Source organism: Pogoniulus pusillus, chromosome 36 (assembly GCF_015220805.1).
Source record: "Pogoniulus pusillus isolate bPogPus1 chromosome 36, bPogPus1.pri, whole genome shotgun sequence".
Lineage (NCBI taxonomy): Eukaryota > Metazoa > Chordata > Aves > Piciformes > Lybiidae > Pogoniulus > Pogoniulus pusillus.
In genome coordinates, this window is record NC_087299.1 from 2,518,326 (window position 1) to 2,542,600 (window position 24,275).

The 24,275-nt window shown below is 53.6% G+C and overlaps 1 protein-coding gene across 1 annotated transcript; it reads left to right on the forward strand.

Annotated features, from left to right (window-relative positions):
* Positions 1-1,687: 1,687 nt before the first annotated feature.
* LOC135190519 (protein-arginine deiminase type-1-like) lies at positions 1,688-23,715 on the forward strand. Its single transcript, XM_064171955.1, has 17 exons — positions 1,688-1,952; positions 2,063-2,186; positions 8,848-9,028; positions 9,563-9,635; positions 9,728-9,789; positions 11,137-11,269; positions 11,371-11,496; positions 13,772-13,950; positions 14,028-14,131; positions 14,218-14,329; positions 14,411-14,518; positions 19,499-19,647; positions 20,653-20,797; positions 20,901-20,994; positions 22,065-22,144; positions 23,162-23,290; positions 23,381-23,715. The coding sequence occupies exons 1-17, from the start codon at positions 1,898-1,900 to the stop codon at positions 23,612-23,614; spliced, it is 2,088 nt and encodes a 695-aa protein (XP_064028025.1). The 5' UTR covers positions 1,688-1,897; the 3' UTR covers positions 23,615-23,715.
* Positions 23,716-24,275: the final 560 nt, after the last annotated feature.

Consider the following 24,275-nt stretch of genomic DNA (forward strand, 5'->3'; position numbering starts at 1 on the left):
AGCACCCAATGTGATCAGAGATCAGAGATCACATTGGGTGCTTCTGTGCTCCTCAACCTCCCTGGGCAACCTATGGCCATGGCATATGAGGCCCATGGTGGTGTTGGGCTTAATGACTGAACTGGATGAGCTTGGAAGGATCCTTCCTTTCCCAACTGACCCAATTCCATCACCCAACCCTGTCCCATCCTACTCCTGGGGGGGGGGGGGGACGACACAGACACAATTTGCTCCCTTTGCAAGCTGCTTCCATGCTTCATTTCCAAGTGGGTGCTGGAGTGGGTGGGAAACGCTCTCCAGGAAGGTCACACATGCCACTGGTCACCTCTTCTTTCCCCTCCCCCCACCCCACCCAACCCCCACTTCAAAAGATGCTTTCCAACCCTATTGTCCCCCTCCTGTGCTGCTGAGTGATGCTAAATGCCAGCAGCGCCTGAACCCCCGCAGGGAGTTGGTGTGGGGACAGCTGCAAGCCACAAAGACCTCTCCCACGCCCAGGCAAGCATTTAATTAAAGCAAAGACTCATTAAAGTCACGGTGGGTCCTGCTGTCCAGGCTGCCAGCTGACACACTGACCCCCCCCCCAAGCCTCTGCAGCAGCCCGAGGGGTGGCACAGGCGCCCAGCTGGCACCTTCCACATCCCCAAAAGGAGGCTCTGCAGCCAATCTGGTGTCCTCTCAGCCAACCCAGACCCTCTAGAAGGAGAATTAAAGCCCTGCTGAGCCCAGGGGTGGCACAAGCACCCAGCTGGCATCTTTCATGCACCCCAAAAGAAGAGTCTCAGCCAATCTATTATCCACTCAGCCAACCCAGACCCTCTGAAGGAGAATTAAAGCCCTGCTGAGCCCAGGGGTGGCACAAGCACCCAGCTGGCACCTTCCACACGCCCCAAAAGGAGGCTCTACAGCCAATCTGGTGTCGTCTCAGCCAACCCAGACCCTCTAGAAGGACAAATAAACTCTGCTGAGCCTGGGCATGGCACAAGCACCCAGCTGGTACCTTCCACACCTCCAAAAGAAGAGTCTCAGCCAATCTATTATCCACTCAGCCAACCCAGACCCTCTAGAAGGAGAATTAAAGCCCTGCTGAGCCCAGGGGTGGCACAAGCACTCAGCTGGCACCTTCCACACCTTCAAAAGGGCAATCTGCAGCCAATCTCTTGTCCTCTCAGCCAACCCAGACCCTCTGAAGGAGAATTAAAGCCCTACTGAGCCCAGGGGTGGCACAAGCACCCAGCTGGCACCTTCCACACCTCCAAAAGGAGGCTCTGCAGCCAATCTGGTGTCCTCTCAGCCAACCCAGACCCTCTAGAAGGAGAAATAAACCCTGCTGAGGCCAGGGGTGGCACAAGCACCCAGCTGGCATCTTTCATGCACCCCAAAAGAAGAGTCTCAGCCAATCTATTATCCACTCAGCCAACCCAGACCCTCTGAAGGAGAATTAAAGCCCTACTGAGCCCAGGGGTGGCACAAGCACCCAGCTGGCACCTTCCCCACCCCCTCCACCCCAACCCTCCCCTCCCTCACCCAAAGAAGAGTTGCAGCCACTTTGGTGTTGGGTTTTTTTTTTTTCCACCCAGTCAAACAAAAGCCTTCAGAAGGAGAAACAAAAACCCAGCCGTGCCCAGCGCTTGGCAGGCTCCCAGCTGGGCTCTGGTGTCCCAGGGACTATTTCACGGTGTGGGTTTCAGGCTGGCTCGGGTCACATCAGCCTCTCTCTGTCGCTGCCCTGTGGGGAAGGAGCAAGCACCAAAACCCTCCTGTGAGCTTCTTTAGAAAGGGGAAAAAAAACCCAACCCCAACCTCCCCCCTCCAACACAGATCACCCAAGAGCCTCAAAGCCCTCGTGGGTGTCTTGGGTGCATTTCCTCCCCCCCCTGGCACTGATTCATGCTCCATGGCCAGGAAGCAGCAGCAGCAGCAGCCTGGCACTGTGCACACCCAGCCCGGAGGTGGGATTAAGCTCAGCTTTGCTTAATCCCCTCCCAGCAGCCAGGCTTTATAAATTCCACTAACCCCCTTTCAAATCCCCCCTCCCCCCTTCACCGGTGCCACCCATCAGAGCACCCAAGGGTGCCCCAGGGGCTTGCCAGCATGGCCCAGCAGCGCCGAGTCCAGCTCTCCACCCAGCGTCCCACCAGCACCGTCTGTGTGCTGGGCACTGAGCTCTCCCTGGACATCTGTGGGTAAGCAAAGCAGGGGAGGGGAAGGGGAGGGGGGTGGAGGGAGAGAGAGAACAAAATCTGCTTTATTTGTGCTTTTATCTCCTTAATCAAGCTGATAAATATAGCTCGGAGCTGGTCTGAGCTCTGTTTGCAGAGCAGAGCTGCTGCTTGTGTGTGTGTGTGCGTGGAGGGTTTGCTTCTTCCGTGGGGTGTTAAGCCCTGGGGAGGATGGAGGTGCTCAAAATCAGCCTGGTTGTGATCATGAAGATGCTCAAATCCTGGTTGTGACCATGAAGATGCTCAAAATCAGCCTGGTTGTGACCATGAAGGTGCTCAAATCAGCCTGGTTGTGATCATGAAGGTGCTCAAATCCTGGTTGTGACCATGAAGATGCTCCAAATCAGCCTGGTTGTGACCATGAAGGTGCTCAAATCCTGCTTGTGACCATGAAGGTGCTCAAATCCTGCTTGTGACCATGAAGGTGCTCAAATCCTGGTTGTGACCATGAAGATGCTCCAAATCAGCCTGGTTGTGACCATGAAGGTGCTCAAATCCTGCTTGTGACCATGAAGGTGCTCAAATCCTGCTTGTGACCATGAAGATGCTCAAAATCAGCCTGGTTGTGACCATGAAGATGCTCAAGTCCTGCTTGTGACCATGAAGGTGCTCAAAATCAGCCTGGTTGTGACCATGAAGATGCTCAAATCCTGCTTGTGACCATGAAGGTGCTCAAAATCAGCCTGGCTGTGATCATGAAGATGCTCAAATCCTGCTTGTGACCATGAAGATGCTCAAAATCAGCCTGGTTGTGACCACAAAGATTCTCAAATCCTGGTTGTGATCATGAAGGAGCTAAAAATCAGCCTGGTTGTGATCATGAAGGTGCTCAAATCCTGCTTGTGACCATGAAGATGCTCAAAATCAGCCTGGTTGTGACCATGAAGATGCTCAAATCCTGCTTGTGACCATGAAGATGCTCAAATCCTGCTTGTGACCATGAAGATGCTCAAAATCAGCCTGGTTGTGACCATGAAGATGCTCAAATCCTGCTTGTGACCATGAAGGTGCTCAAAATCAGCCTGGTTGTGACCATGAAGATGCTCAAATCCTGCTTGTGACCATGAAGGTGCTCAAAATCAGCCTGGTTGTGACCATGAAGGTGCTCAAATCCTGCTTGTGACCATGAAGGTGCTCAAATACTGCTTGTGACCATGAAGGTGCTCAAATCCTGCTTGTGACCATGAAGGTGCTCAAATCCTGCCTGTGACCACGAAGATGCTCCAAGTCAGCCTGGTTGTGACCCTTCTGAAGGACCTTTTGCAGGTTTTGGGGGCTGCAAAAAAAAGCCCCTCAGGCTCTCAGGGGCTGAGGTTCACCTTTGGCTGTCCTTCTCTGAACTCGAATTATTTCCTTGTCTGGGGAGGAATGTGGAGAGTGAAACCAGCCAGGTGCTGCTGGCCTGGGCGTCACCTCCTGGCCCCAGCCCAGGCTCAGGCTGTTGGCAGCAGCAGGTTTGGGTGTTGGTGGTTTTTTTTTCCTTGCTCTTGTTTCTTTGCTTCCTCAAAGCTCAGCTCAAGCCACACAGCTCCTGGCTTTATTTTCCTTCATTCCTCCCATCCAGCTGCAGAGCTGCTGCAGACAGAGGGTCAGAGAATCACAGAATCAGGCAGGGCTGGAAGGGAGCACAAGGAGCAGGCAGTTCCAACCCCCCTGCCATGCCCAGGGACACCCTACCCTAGAGCAGGCTGCACACAGCCTCAGCCAGCCTGGCCTCAAACACCTCCAGCCATGGGGCCTCAACCCCCTCCCTGGGCAACCCATTCCAGCCTCTCACCACTCTCCTGCTCAGCAACTTTCCCTTCACCTCCAGCCTCACTCTCTCTGCCTCCAGCTCCATCCCCCCCACTCCTGCCACTCCCTCACAGCCTCAAAAGTCCCTCCCCAGCTTTTTTGGAGCCCTCTCAGCATCCTCCTGGCCCTGCTCTGGACACTCTCCAGCATCTCCACAGCCCTCTTCTCCCAGGGGCTCCAGAGCTGGATGCAGGACTCCAGGTGGGGTCTCAGCAGAGCAGAGCAGAGGGGCAGAATCCCCTCCCTGCCCCTGCTGGCCACACTGCTGCTGCTGCAGCCCAGGCTCTGCTTGGCTTTCTGGGCTGCAAGTGCACACAGCAAGACAGCAAACCTGTTCTCTCCCACTGGCCCCTGGAGTGAGGTTTTTCCTCCCCCCCACTCCACACCTCTGCCCTGGGGATAGATCTGTGTTTTCCACCTGGCAGCTCTGGATTTCTACTCCTTGGCTCATGGCCCTGTGGCCTCTCCTGATGAGGAGGAGGCACTACCAGTTACAGCCTGTCCCAGATTTGCTTTCCTCTTAAGGGGATGCAACCCAGCAGGGATCACTGCTGTGGAGTGAAGTCACAGCATCATGGAATGGTTTGGGTTGGAAGGGAGCTCAAAGCTCAGCCAGCTCCAGCCCCATGCCATAGGCAGAGACACCTCCCACTAGAAGAGGTCGCTCAAGACCTCATCCAACCTGGTCCTGAACATCTCCAGGGAGGTTGTGGAGCACAGAAGCACCCAATGTGATCTTTGATCACATTGGGTGCTTCTGTGCTCCACAACCTCCCTGGGAAACCTGTGCCAGTCTCTCACCACCCTCAACCTGTGCCAGTCTCTCACCACCCTCAACCTGTGCCAGTCTCTCACCACCCTCCCTGCAAACAACTTCTTCCTCACATCCACTTTCCATCTCCCCTCTGCCACTTCAAACCCATTCCTCCTCCTCCTCCTCCTGCCATTCCCAGACCTTCTCAATAGTCCCTCCCCAGCCCTCCTGCAGCCCCCTGCAGATCCTGCAAGGCCACTCCAAGCTCTCCTCCAAGCCTTCTCTTCTCCAGCCTGCACAGCCCCAACTCTCTCAGCCTGTGCTCAGAGCAGAGCTGCTGCAGCCCTCTCAGCATCTTGGTGGCCTCCTCTGGGCTGGCTCCAACCCTTCCATGTCCTGCTTGTGCTGGGGGCTGCAGAACTGCCCCCAGGACTGCAGGTGGGGTGTGAGGAGAGCAGAGCCAAGGGGCAGAATCCCCTCCCTTGCCCTGTGCCCACACTGCTCTGGCTGCAGCCCAGCACAGGGTTGCTCTCTGGGCTGCACTCACACTGCAGGCTCAGGTTGAGCTTTTCCTCACCCCAGACCCCCAGGGCCTGTTCCTCAGGGCTGCTCTCAGCCATTCCTCACCCAAGCCTTCTCTTCTCCAGACTGCAGAGCCCCAACTCCTGTAGCCTGTCTTCAGAGCAGAGCTGCTGCAGCCCCTCTCAGCATCTTGGTGGCCTCCTCTGGCCTGGCTCCCACAGCTCCAGGGCTTGGCTGTGGTGGGATCCTGCAGGATTTGTGGTGGTGTGCAGGATTTGCTGCAGTTGTTGCTTGCAGAGCTTGTTGCAGTTGCATGTTGCAGGAGGGGCTGCGTGGTGCAGCCTGAGCTGTGGTTTAGGAGAGCAGGGTTTGATGCAAGGTGAAGGTTTCAGTGCCCTTGAAGCTGCAGGGTTTGCTGCCACTTTGCTTTGCAGCACTTTGTTGCCCTTTGTGTTGCTGATTGCACTCAAAACAGTGCCAAATGTTGTAGGACCAGAGAATCGTTTGGGTTGGCAAAGCCCTCTAAGGTCACCCAGGCCAACCAGCAACCTAACCCCACCATGGCCATCAAACCATGGCCACAGGTGCCATGGCCACAGGTTTCTTCAACACCTCCAGGCATGAGGACTCCACCACCTCCCTGGGCAGCCTGTGCCAATCCCTGACCGCTCTTGCAGCAAAGAAATTGTTCCTTATGTGCAACCTAAACCTCCCCAGGACAATTTCAGGCCCTTTGATCTCATTCTGTCACCTGTTCCTTGGCAGATGAGACCAACCCCACCTGTCCCCAACCTCATTTCAGGGACTGGAGAGAGCTTCCCCTCAGGCAACCTGAAGTCTTTTCCTCTTGCTCTATCACTCCTTCCTTGGCAGAAGAGGTCAACCCCCAGCTCCTTGCAGAGAGTTGGAAAGAGCCAGAAGGTCTCCCCTCAGCCTCCTTTCCACCAGGCTGCACACCCCCAGCTCCCCAGCCCTGCTCTCCAGACCCTTCTCCAGCCTCCCTGCCCTTCTCTGGACCTGCTGCAGCTCCTCAAAGTCCTTCTTGAAGTGAGGAGCCCAAAACTGAACCCAGCATTTGAGGTGTGGCCTCACCAGTGCCCAGTCCGTTTGGTGCAAGTTCTGGCTGCTGCCTTTGCTGCATTTTCAAGGGCTTATTGCAGCTGCATGTTGCAGGGCTCCTGGCATTTTGCAGGTGTGGTTGCATTTTGCAGGACCTGTTGCAGCTGCACAGCACAGGATTCAGTGTGGATTGCAGGGAGCCTTGCATGTGGCAGGGTTTAGTGAGGCTGCACAGTGCAGCATGAATTGCAACCACATTTTGCAGGGCTCCCTGCATGTTGCAGGACTTGCTGCAATTGCACCATGCAGCATTCAGGGTGCATTGCAGGAAGACTTTGCATGTGGCAGGGTTTATTGCAGCTGCATCACTGTAGGATGTGTTGCAACCACATTTTGCAGGGCTCCCTGCACGTTGCAGGACTTGTTGAAATGGCACCATGCAGGATTCAGTGTGTATTGCAGGAAGACTTTGCATGTGGCAGGGTTTATTGCAGCTGCACAGTGCAGGATGTGTTGCAACTACATTTTGCAGGGCTCCCTGCATGGTGCAGGACTTGTTGCAGCTGCACCATGCAGGATTCAGTGTGTATTGCAGGAAGGCTTGCACATGGCAGGGTTTATTGCAGCTGCATCACTGCAGGTTGTGTTCCTGCACGCTGCAGGACTTGCTGCAATTGCACCATGCAGCATTCAGGGTGCATTGCAGGAAGACTTTGCATGTGGCAGGGTTTATTGCAGCTGCATCACTGTAGGATGTGTTGCAACCACACTTTGCAGGGCTCCCTGCACGTTGCAGGACTTGTTGCAGCTGCACCATGCAGGATTCAGTGTGTATTGCAGGAAGGCTTGCATGTGGCAGGGTTTATTGCAGCTGCACACTGCAGGATGTGTTGCAACCACATTTTGCAGGGCTCCCTGCACGTTGCAGGACTTGTTGCAGCTGCACCATGCAGGATTCAGTGTGTATTGCAGGAAGGCTTGCATGTGGCAGGGTTTATTGCAGCTGCACACTGCAGGATGTGTTGCAACCACATTTTGCAGGGCTCCCTGCATGGTGCAGGACTTGTTGCAGCTGCACATCACAGGACTCAGTCTATATTGCAGGAAGGCTTGCACATGGCAGGGTTTATTGCATCTGCATCACTGCAGGTTGTGTTCCTGCACATTGCAGGACTTGCTGCAATTGCACCATGCAGCATTCAGGGTGCATTGCAGGAAGACTTTGCATGTGGCAGGATTTATTGCAGCTGCACAGTGCAGGATGTGTTGCAACCACACTTTGCAGGGCTCCCTGCACGTTGCAGGACTTGTTGCAATGGCACCATGCTGCATTCAGGGTGCATTGCAGGAAGACTTTGCATGTGGCAGGGTTTATTGCAGCTACACAGTGCAGGATGTGTTGCAACTACATTTTGCAGGGCTCCCTGCATGGTGCAGGACTTGTTGCAGCTGCACCATGCAGGATTCAGTGTGTATTGCAGGAAGGCTTGCACATGGTAGGGTTTATTGCAGCTGCATCACTGCAGGTTGTGTTCCTGCACGTTGCAGGACTTGCTGCAATTGCACCATGCAGCATTCAGGGTGCATTGCAGGAAGACTTTGCATGTGGCAGGGTTTATTGCAGCTGCATCACTGTAGGATGTGTTGCAACCACACTTTGCAGGGCTCCCTGCACGTTGCAGGACTTGTTGCAGCTGCACCATGCAGGATTCAGTGTGTATTGCAGGAAGGCTTGCATGTGGCAGGGTTTATTGCAGCTGCACACTGCAGGATGTGTTGCAACCACATTTTGCAGGGCTCCCTGCACGTTGCAGGACTTGTTGAAATGGCACCATGCAGGATTCAGTGTGTATTGCAGGAAGGCTTGCATGTGGCAGGGTTTATTGCAGCTGCACACTGCAGGATGTGTTGCAACTACATTTTGCAGGGCTCCCTGCATGGTGCAGGACTTGTTGCAGCTGCACATCACAGGACTCAGTCTATATTGCAGGAAGGCTTGCACATGGTAGGGTTTATTGCAGCTGCATCACTGCAGGTTGTGTTCCTGCACGTTGCAGGACTTGTTGCAATTGCACCATGCAGCATTCAGGGTGCATTGCAGGAAGACTTTGCATGTGGCAGGGTTTATTGCAGCTGCACACTGCAGGATGTGTTGCAACTACATTTTGCAGGGCTCCCTGCATGTTGCAGGACTTGTTGCAGCTGCACCATGCAGGATTCAGTGTGTATTGCAGGAAGGCTTGCATGTGGCAGGGTTTATTGCAGCTGCACACTGCAGGATGTGTTGCAACCACATTTTGCAGGGCTTATTGCAGGTTTCACCTCCAGCTCTCTAAGCATCTTCCTGGCCCTCCTCTGGCCTGGCTCCAAGGCTAAACAACTGCAGCTCCCTCAGCTGCTCCTCACAGGGCTTGCATCCAAGACCCTTCACCAGCTTGGCAGCTTTTTGCTTTTCCAGCAAACCTCTCATTGGACTTTTCCCTTGTCCCTCCCCAGCTCTGCACCCAAGGATGCTGTTGCCTTCCACGTGCAGGGGACCCCAGGTGTGAAGCTCTATGTGGTGCATGAGACACACAGCGTCAAGCTGCCCTCCCTCGTGGGCCGCTGGCCCCTGGCTGCTGGAGCTGAGGTGCTGCTGGCCATGGACACCATCAGCAAGGACGTGGGGGATGAAAAGGTGGGTACCAGGCAGGGCAGGAGCAGCTCTGCTCTGAGCACAGGCTGAGAGAGTTGGGGCTGTGCAGGCTGGAGAAGAGGAGGATTGGAGGAGAGCTTGGAGTGACCTTGCAGGATCTGTAGGGGGCTGCAAGAGGGCTGGGGAGGGACTATTGATAAGGTCTGGGAATGGCAGGAGGAGGAGGAGGAGGAATGGGTTTGAAGTGGCAGAGGGGAGCTGGAAAGTGGATGTGAGGAAGAAGTTGTTTGCAGGGAGGGTGGTGAGAGACTGGCACAGGTTGCCCAGGGAGGTTGTGGAGCACAGAAGCACCCAATGTGATCTTTGATCACATTGGGTGCTTCTGTGCTCCACAACCTCCCTGGAGATGTTCAAGGCCAGGTTGGATGAGGCTTTGAGTTCTAGTGGGAGGTGTCCCTGCCTGTGGCAGGGAGGTTGGAACTGGCTGAGCTTTGAGTTCCCTTCCAACCTAAACCATTTTGTGCTCCTAGTCTATGATTCTGTGTGGTCCTTCCCTGCATCTGCTCCTCCTTGCAGGTCAGAGTGTCCTATTTTGGGGAGTCTGGAGGGGTGCCCATAGGCAGAGCCATGCTGTACCTCACCTGTGTGGGTAAGTGAAAGGGGGGGGGGGGACGGACAGGACCTCCCACCAGACTGTGACACCAGTGGGGACACCTCCTTCCAGCATCCCTCTCCCCACAGAGGTCTCACTGGACGCTGACACCAGCCGCAGTGGCGCAGTGAGCAGGACGCTGCTGGACAAGGTACAAAGGAGGGGCTGGGAGCCCCTTGGGACCACCACAGGAGGGAAGGGGGTGTGGATGGCTGACCCCCAGCCCTGCTTTGTTCCCCTTCTTGAGGCTGGGGAGAGGTGTGGCAAACATAACCTGTGAGGAGTGGCTGAGGGAGCTGGGGGTGTTTAGTCTGGAGAAGAGGAGGCTGAGAGGGGACCTTAGTGCCCTCTACAGCTACCTAAAAGGAGGTTGCAGTGAGGCTGGGGCTGGTCTCTTCTCCCCAGTTACCAATGCTAGGACAGGAGGAAATGGCCTCAAGTTGCATCAGGGCAGGGTTAGGTTGGATGTTGGGAGGAAGCTCTTGCCTGAGCAGGTGGCCAGGCACTGGCACAGGCTGCCCAGGGAGGTGATGGAGTTGCCATCCCTGGAGGTGTTTAAGAGGAGAGTGGCTGTGGTGCTGGAGGCTGTGGTCTGGTGATGAAGGCTGCTGGGATGAAGGCTGGGCTGGCTGATGCTGGTGCTCCTTTGCAACCACAGCAGTTCACAGTGCTGAGATGCTGTGCTGAGGGGTTTGGGTTGGCTAAGGGCCTGCCAGTGTGAAACTAAGGATTGGATTTGAGGAGCTTGAAGCTCTTTTGCAATCTAAGCAGTCCTGTGACCTTGAGACCCTGTGACCCTGTGACCCTGTGACCCGGAGACCCTGAGACCCTGTGACCCTGTGATCCTGTGACCCTGTGACCCTGTGACCCCATTACCCCATGACCCTGTGATCCTGTGACCTGTGACCCTGTGATTCTGTGGCCCTGTGACCCTGTGGCCCTGTGACCCCATGACCCTGTGACCCTGTGAGCCTGTGAGCCTGTGAGCCTGTGACCCTGTGATTCTGTGACCCTGTGACCCCATGACCCTGTGATCCCATGACCCTGTGACCCTGTGACCCTGTGATTCTGTGACCCTGTGACCCCATGACCCTGTGATCCCATGACCCTGTGACCCTGTGGCCCTGTGACCCCATGACCCCATGACCCTGTGACCCTGTGGCCCTATGACCCTGTCATCCTGTGACCCTGTGACCCCATGACCCTGTGACCCTGTGGCCCTGTGACCCCATGACCCCATGACCCTGTCATCCTGTGACCCTGTTATCCCATGACCCTGTGACCCTGTGACCCCATGACCCTGTCATCCTGTGACCCTGTGACCCCATGACCCTGTGGCCCTGTGACCCTATGACCCCATGACCCTGTCATCCTGTGACCCTGTTATCCCATGACCCTGTGACCCTGTGACCCCATGACCCTGTCATCCTGTGACCCTGTGACCCTGAGACCTTGTGACCCCATGACCCTGTGACCCTGTGACCCTGTGACCCTCCAGGCCAGCTGGACGTGGGGCCCTGACGGGCACGGGGCCATCCTGCTGGTGAACTGCGACCGCGATGAGCCCAGGGCCAGGGCGCCGGGAAGCAGGACGCCAGACAGCCTGGACACCGCCATCCGCTCCTACGCCGGTGCCTCCGCAGCCCCTGCACCACCCCCTCACCTTCCTACTTCCCACCCCCTCCCCCCCCAGCTTTTTCCCTTTCTTACCCCCCCCTTTCCCCCTGCCCAGACCTGAAGGACATGTCCCAGCTGGTGCTGCGCACCCGAGGCCCCCGCACCATCTTCACCGGCCACCGCCTGGTCCTGCACACGGACTACAGCAACGCCCACAGGGTTGGGGTCTTCTACAGTGGCAGTGAGTGCATGGAGATGGGGTCTGGGGTGGGGGGCACAGGAAAACACAGCCCCCAAATTGTCAGGATTCAAGCCTGGGTAGGTGGATGCTGCGCTGAGTGGAACTCTGGCTGATGGCTGTGACCAAAGAGCGGTAAGGAGTGGAACTGGCTCCGGTTGGTGGCTGGTGCCAAGCAGTGCTCCCCAGGGCTGAGTGATGGGGCCAAGAGGTGCTCCCCAGGGCTGAGTGATGGGGCCAAGCGGTGCTCCCCAGGGCTGAGTGCTGGTGCCAAGCGGTGCTCCCCAGGGCTGAGTGCTGGAGCCAATCAGTGCTCCCCAGGGCTGAGTGCTGGGGCCAAGCAGTGCTCCCCAGGGCTGAGTGCTGGTGCCAAGAGGTGCTCCCCAGGGCTGAGTGCTGGGGCCAAGCAGTGCTCCCCAGGGCTGAGTGCTGGTGCCAAGAGGTGCTCCCCAGGGCTGAGTGCTGGAGCCAAGAGGTGCTCCCCAGGGCTGAGTGCTGGAGCCAAGCAGTGCTCCCTAGGGCTGAGTGCTGGAGCCAAGCGGTGCTCCCCAGGGCTGAGTGCTGGAGCCAAGAGGTGCTCCCCAGGGCTGAGTGCTGGAGCCAAGAGGTGCTCCCCAGGGCTGAGTGCTGGAGCCAAGCAGTGCTCCCCAGGGCTGAGTGCTGGAGCCAAGCGGTGCTCCCCAGGGCTGAGTGCTGGAGCCAAGTAGTGCTCCCCAGGGCTGAGTGCTGGGGCCAAGAGGTGCTCCCCAGGGCTGGGTGCTGGAGCCAAGAGGTGCTCCCCAGGGCTGAGTGCTGGGGCCAAGTGGTGCTCCCCAGGGCTGAGTGCTGGAGCCAAGCAGTGCTCCCTAGGGCTGAGTGCTGGAGCCAAGCAGTGCTCCCCAGGGCTGAGTGCTGGGGCCAAGAGGTGCTCCCCAGGGCTGAGTGCTGGAGCCAAGTGGTGCTCCCCAGGGCTGAGTGCTGGAGCCAATCAGTGCTCCCTAGGGCTGAGTGCTGGAGCCAAGCAGTGCTCCCCAGGGCTGGGTGCTGGAGCCAGGTCTCTTCAATATTCAGCACTGATCTGGGGGAGGGGATTGAAGCAACTGCAGTAAGTTTGCAGGTGACACCAGACTGGGTGGGCTGCATGAGCTTGGAGGTCTCTTCCAACCTGGTTGATTCTGTGAGTCTAAGGTTAAGATCCAACCCAACCCATTCTGTGGCTCTGTGTGCTTGGTGCTGCTGTCCTGCCAGCAGGGCACTGCCCATCTGCTCTGCTCTGCTCTCCCTGCTGTCTCCCTGGAGAGCTGAGCAGACTTTCTCACACCAGAGCTTGCCCCTTCCTCACCTCACACTGACCTGGTGGCTCTTGTTGGGCAGATTGAGTGCTCCCTCAGTCACTTTGCTGGTGACACTAAATTGGGTGGGACCTGCTCAAAGGTAGGAAGGCTCTGGCCAGGCTGGATCCATGGGTCAAGGCCAGTGGGATGAGGCTCAACATGGCCAAGGGATGAGTCCTGCACTTGGGTCACAACAACCCCAAGAAGGCTCCAGGCTGGGGGCAGAGTGGCTGGAAACTGCCCAGCAGAAAAGGCCCTGAGGGGTGCTGGCTGACAGCAGATGAAGTTGAGCCAGGGTGTGCCCAGGCGGGCAAGAAGGGCACCAGCAGCCTGGCCTGGGTCAGCAAAAGTGTAGCCAACAGAAGCAGGGCAGGGATTGTCCCCCTGTGCTGGGCACCTTGAGTCCTGGGTTCAGTTTTGGGCTCCTCACTCCAAGAAATATCAGGTGACAGAATGAGATCAAAGGGCCTGAAATCGTCCCAGGGGAGGGTTAGGTTGGACACGAGGAACAATCTCTTTGCTGCAAGAGTGGTCAGGGATTGGCACAGGCTGCCAAGGGGGTGGTGGAGTCCTCATCCCTGGGCGTGTTGGCATGGCCATGGCAGCTGGGGACATGGTGCAGTGGCCATGGTGGGGTTGGGTTGCTGGTTGGACTGGGTGACCTCAGAGGTCTTTTCCAACCCAACCAGTTCCATATTCCTCTGAGTCTATAGAACCCTTGCAGCAAGCCAGGTCCAACATCTCTAGGCATGTGTACCCAACCTCCATCCCAGGTGAACTTCATAGAACGTCAGGGGCTGGAAGGGACCTGGAAACATCATCTGGTCCAGCCCCTCCCTTGCCAGAGCATTTGTCCTCCTTGGGCTCACAAACGCCTTTGCGGGTCAAGGTTTTAGCGAGAACACCCAACTGAAAGGCTGCAGGAAAGGGGTTCAGCTGTTTAAGGGGGGGGGTTGCACCCACAGACAGCGTGGCACTGGAGGACTACAAGCACGTGCTGGGGGGCCTGAAGCTTGCCTACACCATCAAACCCAGCCGGCACCAGGACGAGAGCATCTTCTACGTGGAGGGCCTCGCCTTCCCCGACGTCGACTTCTCAGGGCTGGTGGCTTTCCATGTGACGCTGCTGGAGAGCCCAGAGAAGGTACCAGCTGTGCCCAGGGATTTGTGGGGTGAGGCATTCCGAGGGGCAGAAGATCCCAAACGTTGTCCCCTCCCCAGGGTTTGCTGGAGACTCCCATTTTCACCGACACCGTAGTTTTCCGCGTGGCTCCCTGGATCATGACCCCCAACACTTTGACGCCGCTGGAGGTCTTTGTCTGCAGGTAGGTGCTGAGGGGGGGGCTGCATTCCCTGCCCGGGGGGGGGGGGTGCTGGCTCAGCTCCCACACATCCCATTCTCCTTTCCCAGCGTGAAAAACAACGAGGGCTTTGTGGCAGCCGTGCGTGCCATGGCCGAGAATGCCAAGTGCCCGCTCACCGTCTGCCCGCCGCTGGAGAACCGCCAGGACCGCTGGATCCAGGTGGGCACAGCAGGGTCATGCTCAGCCCCAGCAGCTCTGGCTTGGAAACCTGCTCCATCTTCTCCATCCTTTCTTCTCCAGGATGAGGTCGAGTTTGGCTACATCCAAGCTCCCCACAAGACCTTCCCTGTGGTCTTCGACTCGCCTCGCGACGGCGGGCTGATGGATTTCCCCATCAAGAGCATCCTGGTACCTGAGCCCTGCCTCCTGCCTCCTGCACAAGCTCTGCAAAACCCTCACAAGAACCAGAGAAATCCAATTTAGGGTTTTTGGCTTCCCTGCATTCCTTTGAGAAGAGGAGAGAAGCAGCACAGAGGCTGCTTTGGGGATGCTTCGCTCCGAGCGCTCACAGTTGGCTTTTTCCTAACCATTGTTGCCCTTTTTGAACCAGAGCTGTGATTTTTCCAACCAGCACTGCCATCTTTTTCAACCATTATTGCATGTTTTGTGACCATTGCTGACCTTTTCCAACCATTATTAGCTTTTTTAACCACAGTAGAGCTTTTTTAACCACCATTGCCCCTTTTTCCCCTAACTTTTATTACCTCTTCTGACCATTATTGACTCTTTTTGATCCTCCTTTTTAAACCATTATTGACTTTTTTAACCATCATTGACTTTTTTTAACCATCATTGACTTTTTTAACCATCACTGACTCCTTTTTAAACCAATATTGACTTTTTTTAACCATCATTGACTTTTTTTTAACCATCACTGACTCCTTTTTAAACCAATATTGACTTTTTTTAACCATCATTGACTTTTTTAACCAGCATTGACTCCTTTTCAATCATTATTGACATTTTTTAAACCTTTATTACTTTTTTAACCATAATTGACTGGTTTTTAACCATTATTGCCTTTTCTTTAGCCATTGTTGCCTTTTCTTAACCATGATTGCCTTTTCTTAACCATAATTACCTCTTTCTAAACCATTATTTGCCTTTTCTGAATGATTATTGACTTTTTAAAACCATTATTGCCTCTTTTTAACCATTATTGCCTCTTTTTAACCATTATTGCCTTTCCTTAACCACAATTGCCTCTTTTTTAACCATTATTGCCTTTATTTTAACCATTATTGCCTTTTTACCCATTATTGACTTTTTTTTACCCATTCTTGCCTTCCACACACCCCTATTACAGCTTTTTTTAGCCATTATTGCTTTTTTTAGCCATTATTGCTTTTTTAGCCATTATTGCCTTCCACACAGCCCCATTATTGCCTCTTTTTTTAGCCATTATTGCCTTTTTACCCATTATTGCCTTTTTTTACCCATTATTGGCTTTTTTTACCCATTATTGGCTTTTTTATCCATTATTGCCTCTTTTAACCCATTATTGCCTTCCACCCCCCCCGTTATTGCCTTTTAACCATTATTGCCTCTTTTAACCCATTCTTGCCTTCCACACATCCCCATTCTTGCCTTTTTTAACCCATTCTTGCCTTCCACATACCCCCATTATTGCCTTTTTTAACCCATTATTGCCTTTTTAGCCATTATTGCCTTTTTTTATCCATTATTGCCTCTTTTGACCCATTATTGCCTTTTTAGCCATTAATGCATTCTTTAACCCATTATTGCCTTCCACACACACCCATTAATGCCTCTTTTTTTACCCACTATTGCCTTTTTACCCATTATTACCTCTTTTAACCTATTCTTGTCTTCTACACTCCCCAATATTGCCCTTTTTTACCCATTCTTGCTTTCCACACCCCCCCATTATTGCCTTTTTACCCATTATTGCCTTTTTACCCATTGTTGCCTTTTTTTACCCATTCTTGCCTCCCACACACTGTCATTATTGCCTTTTTTAGCCATTAATGCTTTTTTTTATCCATTATTGCATTTTTTTTACCCATTATTGCCTTCCCCCACATTATTGCCTTTTTTTTACCCATTATTGCCTTTTTTTAACCCATGCTTTTTTACTCACTAATGCCTTTTTTAACCCATTCTTGCCTTCCACACATCCCCATTAATGCCTTTTTTTAGCCATTATTGTCTTTCTTTATCCACTATTGCCTTTTTTGACCCATTCTTGCCTTCCACACATCCCCATTATTGCCTTTTTTTAACCCATTATTGCCTTTTAAGCCATTATTGCCTTTTACTTGTTATTGCCTTCCACACCCCCCCATTGTTGTCTCTTTTTTTCTAGCCATTATTGCCTTTTTGACCCATTATTGCCTTTTTTTAGCCTGTTTACCCATTATTGCCTTTTTTAACCCATTCATGCCTTCCACTTGCCCCCATTATTGCCTTTTTTAACCCATTATTGCCTTTTTAGCCATTATTGCCTTTTTTTATCCATTATTGCCTCTTTTGACCCATTATTGCCTTTTTAGCCATTAATGCATTCTTTAACCCATTATTGCCTTCCACACACACCCATTAATGCCTCTTTTTTTACCCACTATTGCCTTTTTACCCATTATTACCTCTTTTAACCTATTCTTGTCTTCTACACTCCCCAATATTGCCCTTTTTTACCCATTCTTGCTTTCCACACCCCCCCATTATTGCCTTTTTACCCATTATTGCCTTTTTTTACCCATTCTTGCCTCCCACACACTGTCATTATTGCCTTTTTTAGCCACTAATGCTTTTTTTTATCCATTATTGCCTTCCCCCACATTATTGCCATTTTTTACCCATTATTGCCTTTTTTTTACCCATTATTGCCTTTTTACCCATTATTGACTTTTTTTTTACCCATTCTTGCCTTCCACACACCCCTATTACAGCTTTTTTTAGCCATTATTGCTTTTTTTAGCCATTATTGCTTTTTTAGCCATTATTGCCTTCCACACAGCCCCATTATTGCCTCTTTTTTTAGCCATTATTGCCTTTTTACCCATTATTGCCTTTTTTTACCCATTATTGGCTTTTTTTACCCATTATTGGCTTTTTTATCCATTATTGCCTCTTTTAACCCATTATTGCCTTCCACCCCCCCCCGTTATTGCCTTTTAACCATTATTGCCTCTTTTAACCCATTCTTGCCTTCCACACATCCCCATTCTTGCCTTTTTTAACCCATTCTTGCCTTCCACATACCCCCATTATTGCCTTTTTTAACCCATTATTGCCTTTTTAGCCATTATTGCCTTTTTTTATCCATTATTGCCTCTTTTGACCCATTATTGCCTTTTTAGCCATTAATGCATTCTTTAACCCATTATTGCCTTCCACACACACCCATTAATGCCTCTTTTTTTACCCACTATTGCCTTTTTACCCATTATTACCTCTTTTAACCTATTCTTGTCTTCTACACTCCCCAATATTGCCCTTTTTTACCCATTCTTGCTTTTCACACACCCCCATTATTGCCTTTTTTTACCCATTCTTGCCTCCCACACACTGTCATTATTGCCTTTTTTAGCCATTAATGCTTTTTTTTATCCATTATTGCCTTCCCCCACATTATTGCCTTTTTTTTACCCATTATTGCCTTTTTTTTACCCATTATTGCCTTTTTACTCACTAATGCCTTTTTTAACCCATTCTTGCCTTCCACACATCCCCATTAATGCCCTTTTAGCCATTATTGCCTCTTTTAACCCATTCATGCCTTCCACACACACCCATTATTGCCTTTTTTTATCCATTATTGCCTCTTCTAACCCATTCTTGCCTTCCACACATCCCCATTATTGCCTTTTTTTAACCCATCATTGCCTTTCAAGCCATTATTGCCTTTTACTCATTATTGCTTTCCACACCCCCCCTTGTTGTCTCTTTTTTTCTAGCCATTACTGCCTTTTTTACCCATTATTGCCTTTTTTAGCCATTATTGCCTGTTTACCCATTATTGCCTCTTTTAACCCATTATTGTCTTCCACACATCCCCATTATTGCCCTTTTAGCCATTATTGCCTCTTTTAACCCATTCTTGCCTTCCACACACACATTATTGCCTCTTTTTTACCCATTATTGCCTTCACACATCCCTATTATTGCCTTTTTTAGCCATTATTGCCTTTTTACCCATTATTACCTCTTTTAACCTATTCTTGTCTTCTGCACTCCCCAATATTGCCCTTTTTTACCCATTCTTGCCTTCCACACACCCCCATTATTGCCTTTTTTAGCCATTATTGCTTTTTTATCCATTATTGCCTTTTCTGTACCCATTCTTGTCTTTTCTTTACCCATTATTGTCTTCCCCCACACTATTGCCTTTTTTTAACCCATTATTCTTGCTCACTAATGCCTTTTTTAACCCATTCTTGCCTTCCACACACCTCCCATTATTGCCTTTCTAGCCATTCTTGCCTCAGAGGGACCTGGCCAGGCTGGATGGGTGGGCAGAGGCCAATGGGATGAGACTGAACAAGGCCAAGGGCAGGGTTCTGCACCTTGGCCACAACAACCCCAAGCAGCACTACAGGCTGGGGCCAGAATGGCTGAGAGCAGTCAGGTGGAAAGGGACCTGGGGGTACTGGTAGAGAGTAAGCTGAAGATGAGGCAGCAGTGCCCAGGTGGCCAAGAGAGCCAATGGCATCCTGGCCTGCATCAGGAGCAGTGTGGGCAGTAGGTCAAGGGAGGTTATTCTGCTCCTGTGCTTAGCACTGCTCAGGCCACCCCTGGAGTGCTGTGTCCAGTTCTGGGCCCCTCAATTCAAGAGAGATGTTGAGGTGCTGGAAGGTGTCCAGAGAAGGGCAACAAAGCTGGGGAGGGGCCTGGAGCACAAATCCTATGAGGAGAGGCTGAGGGAGCTGGGGGTGTGCAGCCTGGAGAAGAGGAGGCTCAGAGGTGATCTTATTACTGTCTACAACTACCTGAAGGGACATTGTAGCCAGGTGGGGGTGGCCTCTTCTCCCAGGTAACCAGCAATAGAACAAGGGGACCCAGTCTGAAGCTGTGCCAGGGTAGGTCTAGGCTGGATGTTAAGAGGAGTTCTTCACAGAGAGAGTGATTGGCATTGGAATGGGCTGCCCAGGGAGGTGGTGGAGGCACTGTCCCTGGGGGTCTTCCAGAAAAGCCTGGCTGGGGCACTTAGTGCCATGGTCTGGTTGATTGGTTAGGGCTGGGTGCTAGGTTGGACTGGATGAGCTTGGAGCTCTCTTCCAACCTGCTTGATTCTATGATTCTATGATTTTTCCCCCATTCTTGCCTTTTTTCCCCCATTCTTGCCTTTTCTATCCCCCCATGCAGGGCCCTGACTTTGGCTACGTGGCCAGGCAGGCACCAGAGGGTGCTTCTGGCCTGGATTCCTTTGGGAATTTGGAGGTGAGCCCCCCGGTGTCGGTGCAGGGCAAGGAGTACCCCTTGGGACGCATCCTGATCGGCAGCAGCTTCCCCAGGTGAGAATGGAGGGGTTGGAAGGGACCTCCCAGACCATCCAGTCCAACCCTCAGCCCAGCACCACCACAGCCACTAAAAGGTGTCCCCAGCCTCCAGGGCCACCCTTCTCTTGGACACCTCCAGGGATGGGGACTCCAGCACCTCCCTGGGCAGCCTGTGCCAATCTCTGACCACTCTTGCAGCAAAGAAATTGTTCCTCGTGGCCAACCTAAGCCTCTCCTGGGACAATTTCAGGCCATTTCCTCTGCTCCTATCCTTTGTTCCTTGGCAGAGGAGACCAATTCCCACCTGGCTCCAGCCTCCTTTCAGGGAGCTGCAGAGAGCCAGAAGGGCTCCCCTCAGCCTCCTCTTCTCCAGACTGAGCACCCCCAGCTCCCTCAGCTGCTCCACCCCAGCCCTGTTCCAGACCATTCACCAGCTTCAGTGCCCTTCTCTGGACTTACTCCATCCCCTCAGTGTCCTTCTTGGCGTGAGGAGCCCAAAACTCAACCCAGGTCTCACCAGTGTCCAGTCCAGGGGCATAATCACTTCCCTGCTCCTGCTGGCCACTCTGTTGCTGGTCCAGACCAGGCTGCTGGTGCCACCTGAGCGCACTGCTGGCTCCCCTCCAGCTGCTGTCCACCAGCACCCCCAGCTCCTTTTCCTTCAGCCACTCTGTCCCAAGCCTGTAGCATGGCATGGGGTTGGTGCCACCCAAGAAAGGGTTCAGCAGAGACCTCCAGCAACCATGGAGTCCAACCCCCCTGCCAAAGCAGCTCAACCTAGAGCAGCTCACAGAGGAATGCATCCAGGTAGGGCTGGAAAGCCTGCAGAGATGGAGACTCCACCACCTGTCTGGGCAGGCTGCTCCAGGGCTCTGCCACCCTCAAAAGCCAAGAAGCTCCTCCTCGTGTTGAACTTCCCACGGTGAAGTTTATGCCCACTTGATGTTGGGGTGTTTCCAAGCAAAGCACTGCCTTGGACACCCCAAAAGTGGCAGCTCCTTCCTTGTGTCCCCTCCCCAGATTCGGTGGCAGGAGGATGGCCAAAGCTGTCAAGGACTTTCTCTTTGCCCAGCAAGTGCAGGCTCCAGTGGAGCTCTTCTCTGACTGGCTCCACGTTGGCCACATAGATGAGTTCCTCACCTTCGTCCCTGCTCCTGATAGGAAGGTAATGAAGGCCCAGGGAGGGGTGGGGGGTGGGGGAAAGTGGGGAGCAAACTTTAAACCACACCTCCCTCCCCACCCCAATCCTGCCCTCTCTCCCTCCTCAGGCTTTTCGGCTGCTCTTGGCCAGCCCCAGTGCCTGCTACCAGCTCCTCAAGGAGAAGCAAGAGGAAGGCTTTGGTGAGGCTGCCATGTTTGAAGGTAGGCAGGTGGAGAATGGGGCTGGGGGGGGTTCCTCTTCCCTGCTTCCTGCACAATCAGTCACAGAGTGGCAGGGGCTGGAAGGGACCTCCAAAGCTCAGCCAGTCCAACCCCCCACCCCTGCCTGAGCAGCATCACCCAGAGCAGATCACACAGGAACACATCCAGGTGGGGTTTGAGTATCTCCAGAGAGGGAGACTCCACAAACCCCCTGGGCAGCCTGTGCCAGGGCTCTGGCACCTTCACAGGGAAAGAATTCCTCCTCATGTTTCCATGGAACTTCTATGCCTCAGCTCCCACCACTGCCCCTTGCCCTGGCACTGGGCACCACCCAGCAGAGCCTGGCTCCAGCCTCCTGGCACTCACCTGCACATCTTGATCAACATTCCTGAGGTCACCTCTCAGTCTCCACTTCTCCAAGCTCCCAGCCCCAGCTCCCTCAGGCTCTCCTTGTAAGAGATGTTCCACTGCCATCATCATCATCTTTGTGGCTCTGTGCTGGACTCTCTCAAGCAGTTCTATGTCCTTCTTGCACTGGGGCAGGGGGGGCACAACTGGACACAGTACTCCAGATGTGGCCTCACCAGGGCAGAGTAGAGAGGCAGAAGAACCTCTCTCCACCTACTAAGCACAGCCCTTCTAATCCACCTGAGGATGGCATTGGCCCTCCTGGCCACAAGAGCTCACTGCTGGCTCAATGTCACCCTCCCATGCAGTGTGGGTTGCACACACAACACCCCCAAGCCCAGCTGATGGCTGGGAAGTGTTGGCAGCACTAAGGGGAGGTAGGGGGAGAATGAAGAGGAGTTAATGACAAAGCCTGATGGTTTATGTGGCCCTGGTGGGCATGGAGAGCAGTGGTGGTGGCAGCTCCTGGCTCTGACCCAGGAGTCATGGAACCCTGGAATGGCTTAGGACCTTAGGAAAGGGGCTTTAACAACCTAATGGAATTGACCTCAAAGGCAGGGCACTAGCCCAGGTTGCTCAAGGCCTCATCCAACCTGGCCTTGGACCCCTCCAGGGAGGGGCGGTCTCATCCCAGGTGTCCTGCCTGGTTCTCTGTGCTGCAGGACTGCAGAAGGCCTCCAAGCCGACGATCAGTGAGATCCTGGCCAACGAAGAGCTGAGGAAATTCAATGCCTATGTTCAGGTGAGGCTCCAGCCCTCCCCCTGCCCACCCAGCCCTCTGCCCCTCCATTTGTCCCACCACCCACTCACCCATCCCTCCCTCCATCTACCCATCCCTCTGCTGCTCTGTCCGCCCATCTCTCCACCCATTCCTCTCTCCCTCCATCCATCCAGCTACCCACTGCTGTGTCCATCCCTGTCCCTCCACCTACCCACTCATCCCTTTGTCTACCCATCCACCTACTCACCCCTCCCTCTGTCCTCCCATCCCTTTTTCCATCCATTTGTCCCTCTGACCATCTACATTTCTGTCCATCCCTACACGAACCCATCCATCCAATCCATCCATTCTCCCATCCATCCAATCCATCCATCCATCCATCCATCCTCACACCTACCCATCCAATCCATTCATCCACCTCCCACCCACCCATCCAATCCATGCATCCATCCATCCTCCCATCCATCCAATCCATCCACCCATCCATTCATCCTCCCACCCACCCATCCATCCAATCCATCCATCCACCTCCCACCCATCCAATCCATCCATCCATCCATCCTCCCATCCATCCATCCAATCCATCCATCCATCAATCCTCCCATCCATCCATCTCCCACCCATCCAACCCATTCATCCATCCACCTCTCACCCATCCAACCCATCCATCCATTCATCCACCTCCCACCCATCCATTTACTGAGTCACTCTTCCACCCATCCTTCTGCTCCATCCGTTCAATCCATCCATCCACCCACCCTTCAAGTCCATCCATCCATCCATCCATCCAGTCCATCCACCCCCCACCCATCCAATCCATTCATCCATCCAACCCATCCATCCACCTCTCACCCATCCAATCCATCTAACCATCCTCCCATCCAATCCATCCATCCACCTCCCACCCATCCAATCAATCCATCCATCCACCCACCCACCCTTCCAGTCCATCCATCCATCCAATCCATCCCTCCCTCCCTCCCTCTCTCCCTCCCTCCTCAGCCCCACCACTGACTCCTGTCCTCTCCTTCCTGCCAGAGCTGCATCAACTGGAACAGAGACATCCTGAAGCGGTGCCTGGGGCTGGCTGAGCAGGACATCATTGACCTCCCCCAGCTCTTCCACGGCAAGGTGGATAGCGGTGCCGAAGCCTTCTTCCCAGACATGGTAACCATCACCATCCTCTCCTTGCCCTCACCCCTGCCATGTGGCTTTGGGGTGGGATTTACCTTCTCACCACCATCTCTTGTGTTGCAGGTGAACATGCTGGTGCTGGGCAAGCACCTGGGCATCCCCAAACCCTTTGGCCCGGTGGTGGGTGGGCAGTGCTGCCTGGAGGGGAAGGTGAGGGCACTGCTGGAGCCCCTGGGCCTCACCTGCACCTTCATTGATGACTTCTACTCCTACCATGTCCTCCTGGGAGAGGTCCACTGTGGCACCAACGTCCGCCGTAAGCCCTTCTCCTTCAAGTGGTGGCACATGGTGCCCTGAACTGACTCCAGCACCACTGTTCCTCTGCCCCAAACCCTTCTCCCCATCCCTCCAAGTGCCTTCAGAGGTGGTGGCTTGAAATAAAAACAGGCTGCAGCTTTCTCCTGTCCTCCTGCTGCCACCTGTGGAGTCTGGGGCTTGGTAACAGAGGGGGAAGGTGGTTGTCCCCTTGCTGGGTGACACTTGGTGGTGGTGTGGCACATGGGCATGGCTCCCCCCAGCACAGTGATCCCAATTATAGTTACAGTGGAAGGAAACCCCAGTGAAGAGAAATCATTTGGTTGGAAAAGGCCTCCAAGGTCACTTGAGTCCAACCAGCAACCCAACCCCACCCTGGCCATTGAACCATGTCCCCAAGTGCCACGATCACAGCTTTCTTCAACACCTCCAGGGATGAGGACTCCACCACCCCCCTGGGCAGCCTGTGCCAGTGCCTCACCACTCTTGCAGGAAAGAAATTGTTCCTGATATCCAACCTCATCATTTCCTACTATCCCATCTGTGGTGACTTGGGTCACAACACCACTACAAATGCTCCAAGCTGGGGGCAGAGTGGTCAGAAACTGCTCAGCAAAGACCTGGGGGTGTTGGTTGACAGCAGCTGGAGATGAGCCAAGCTGTGCCCAGGTGGCTGAGGCAGGTGAGCAGCATCCTGGCCTGG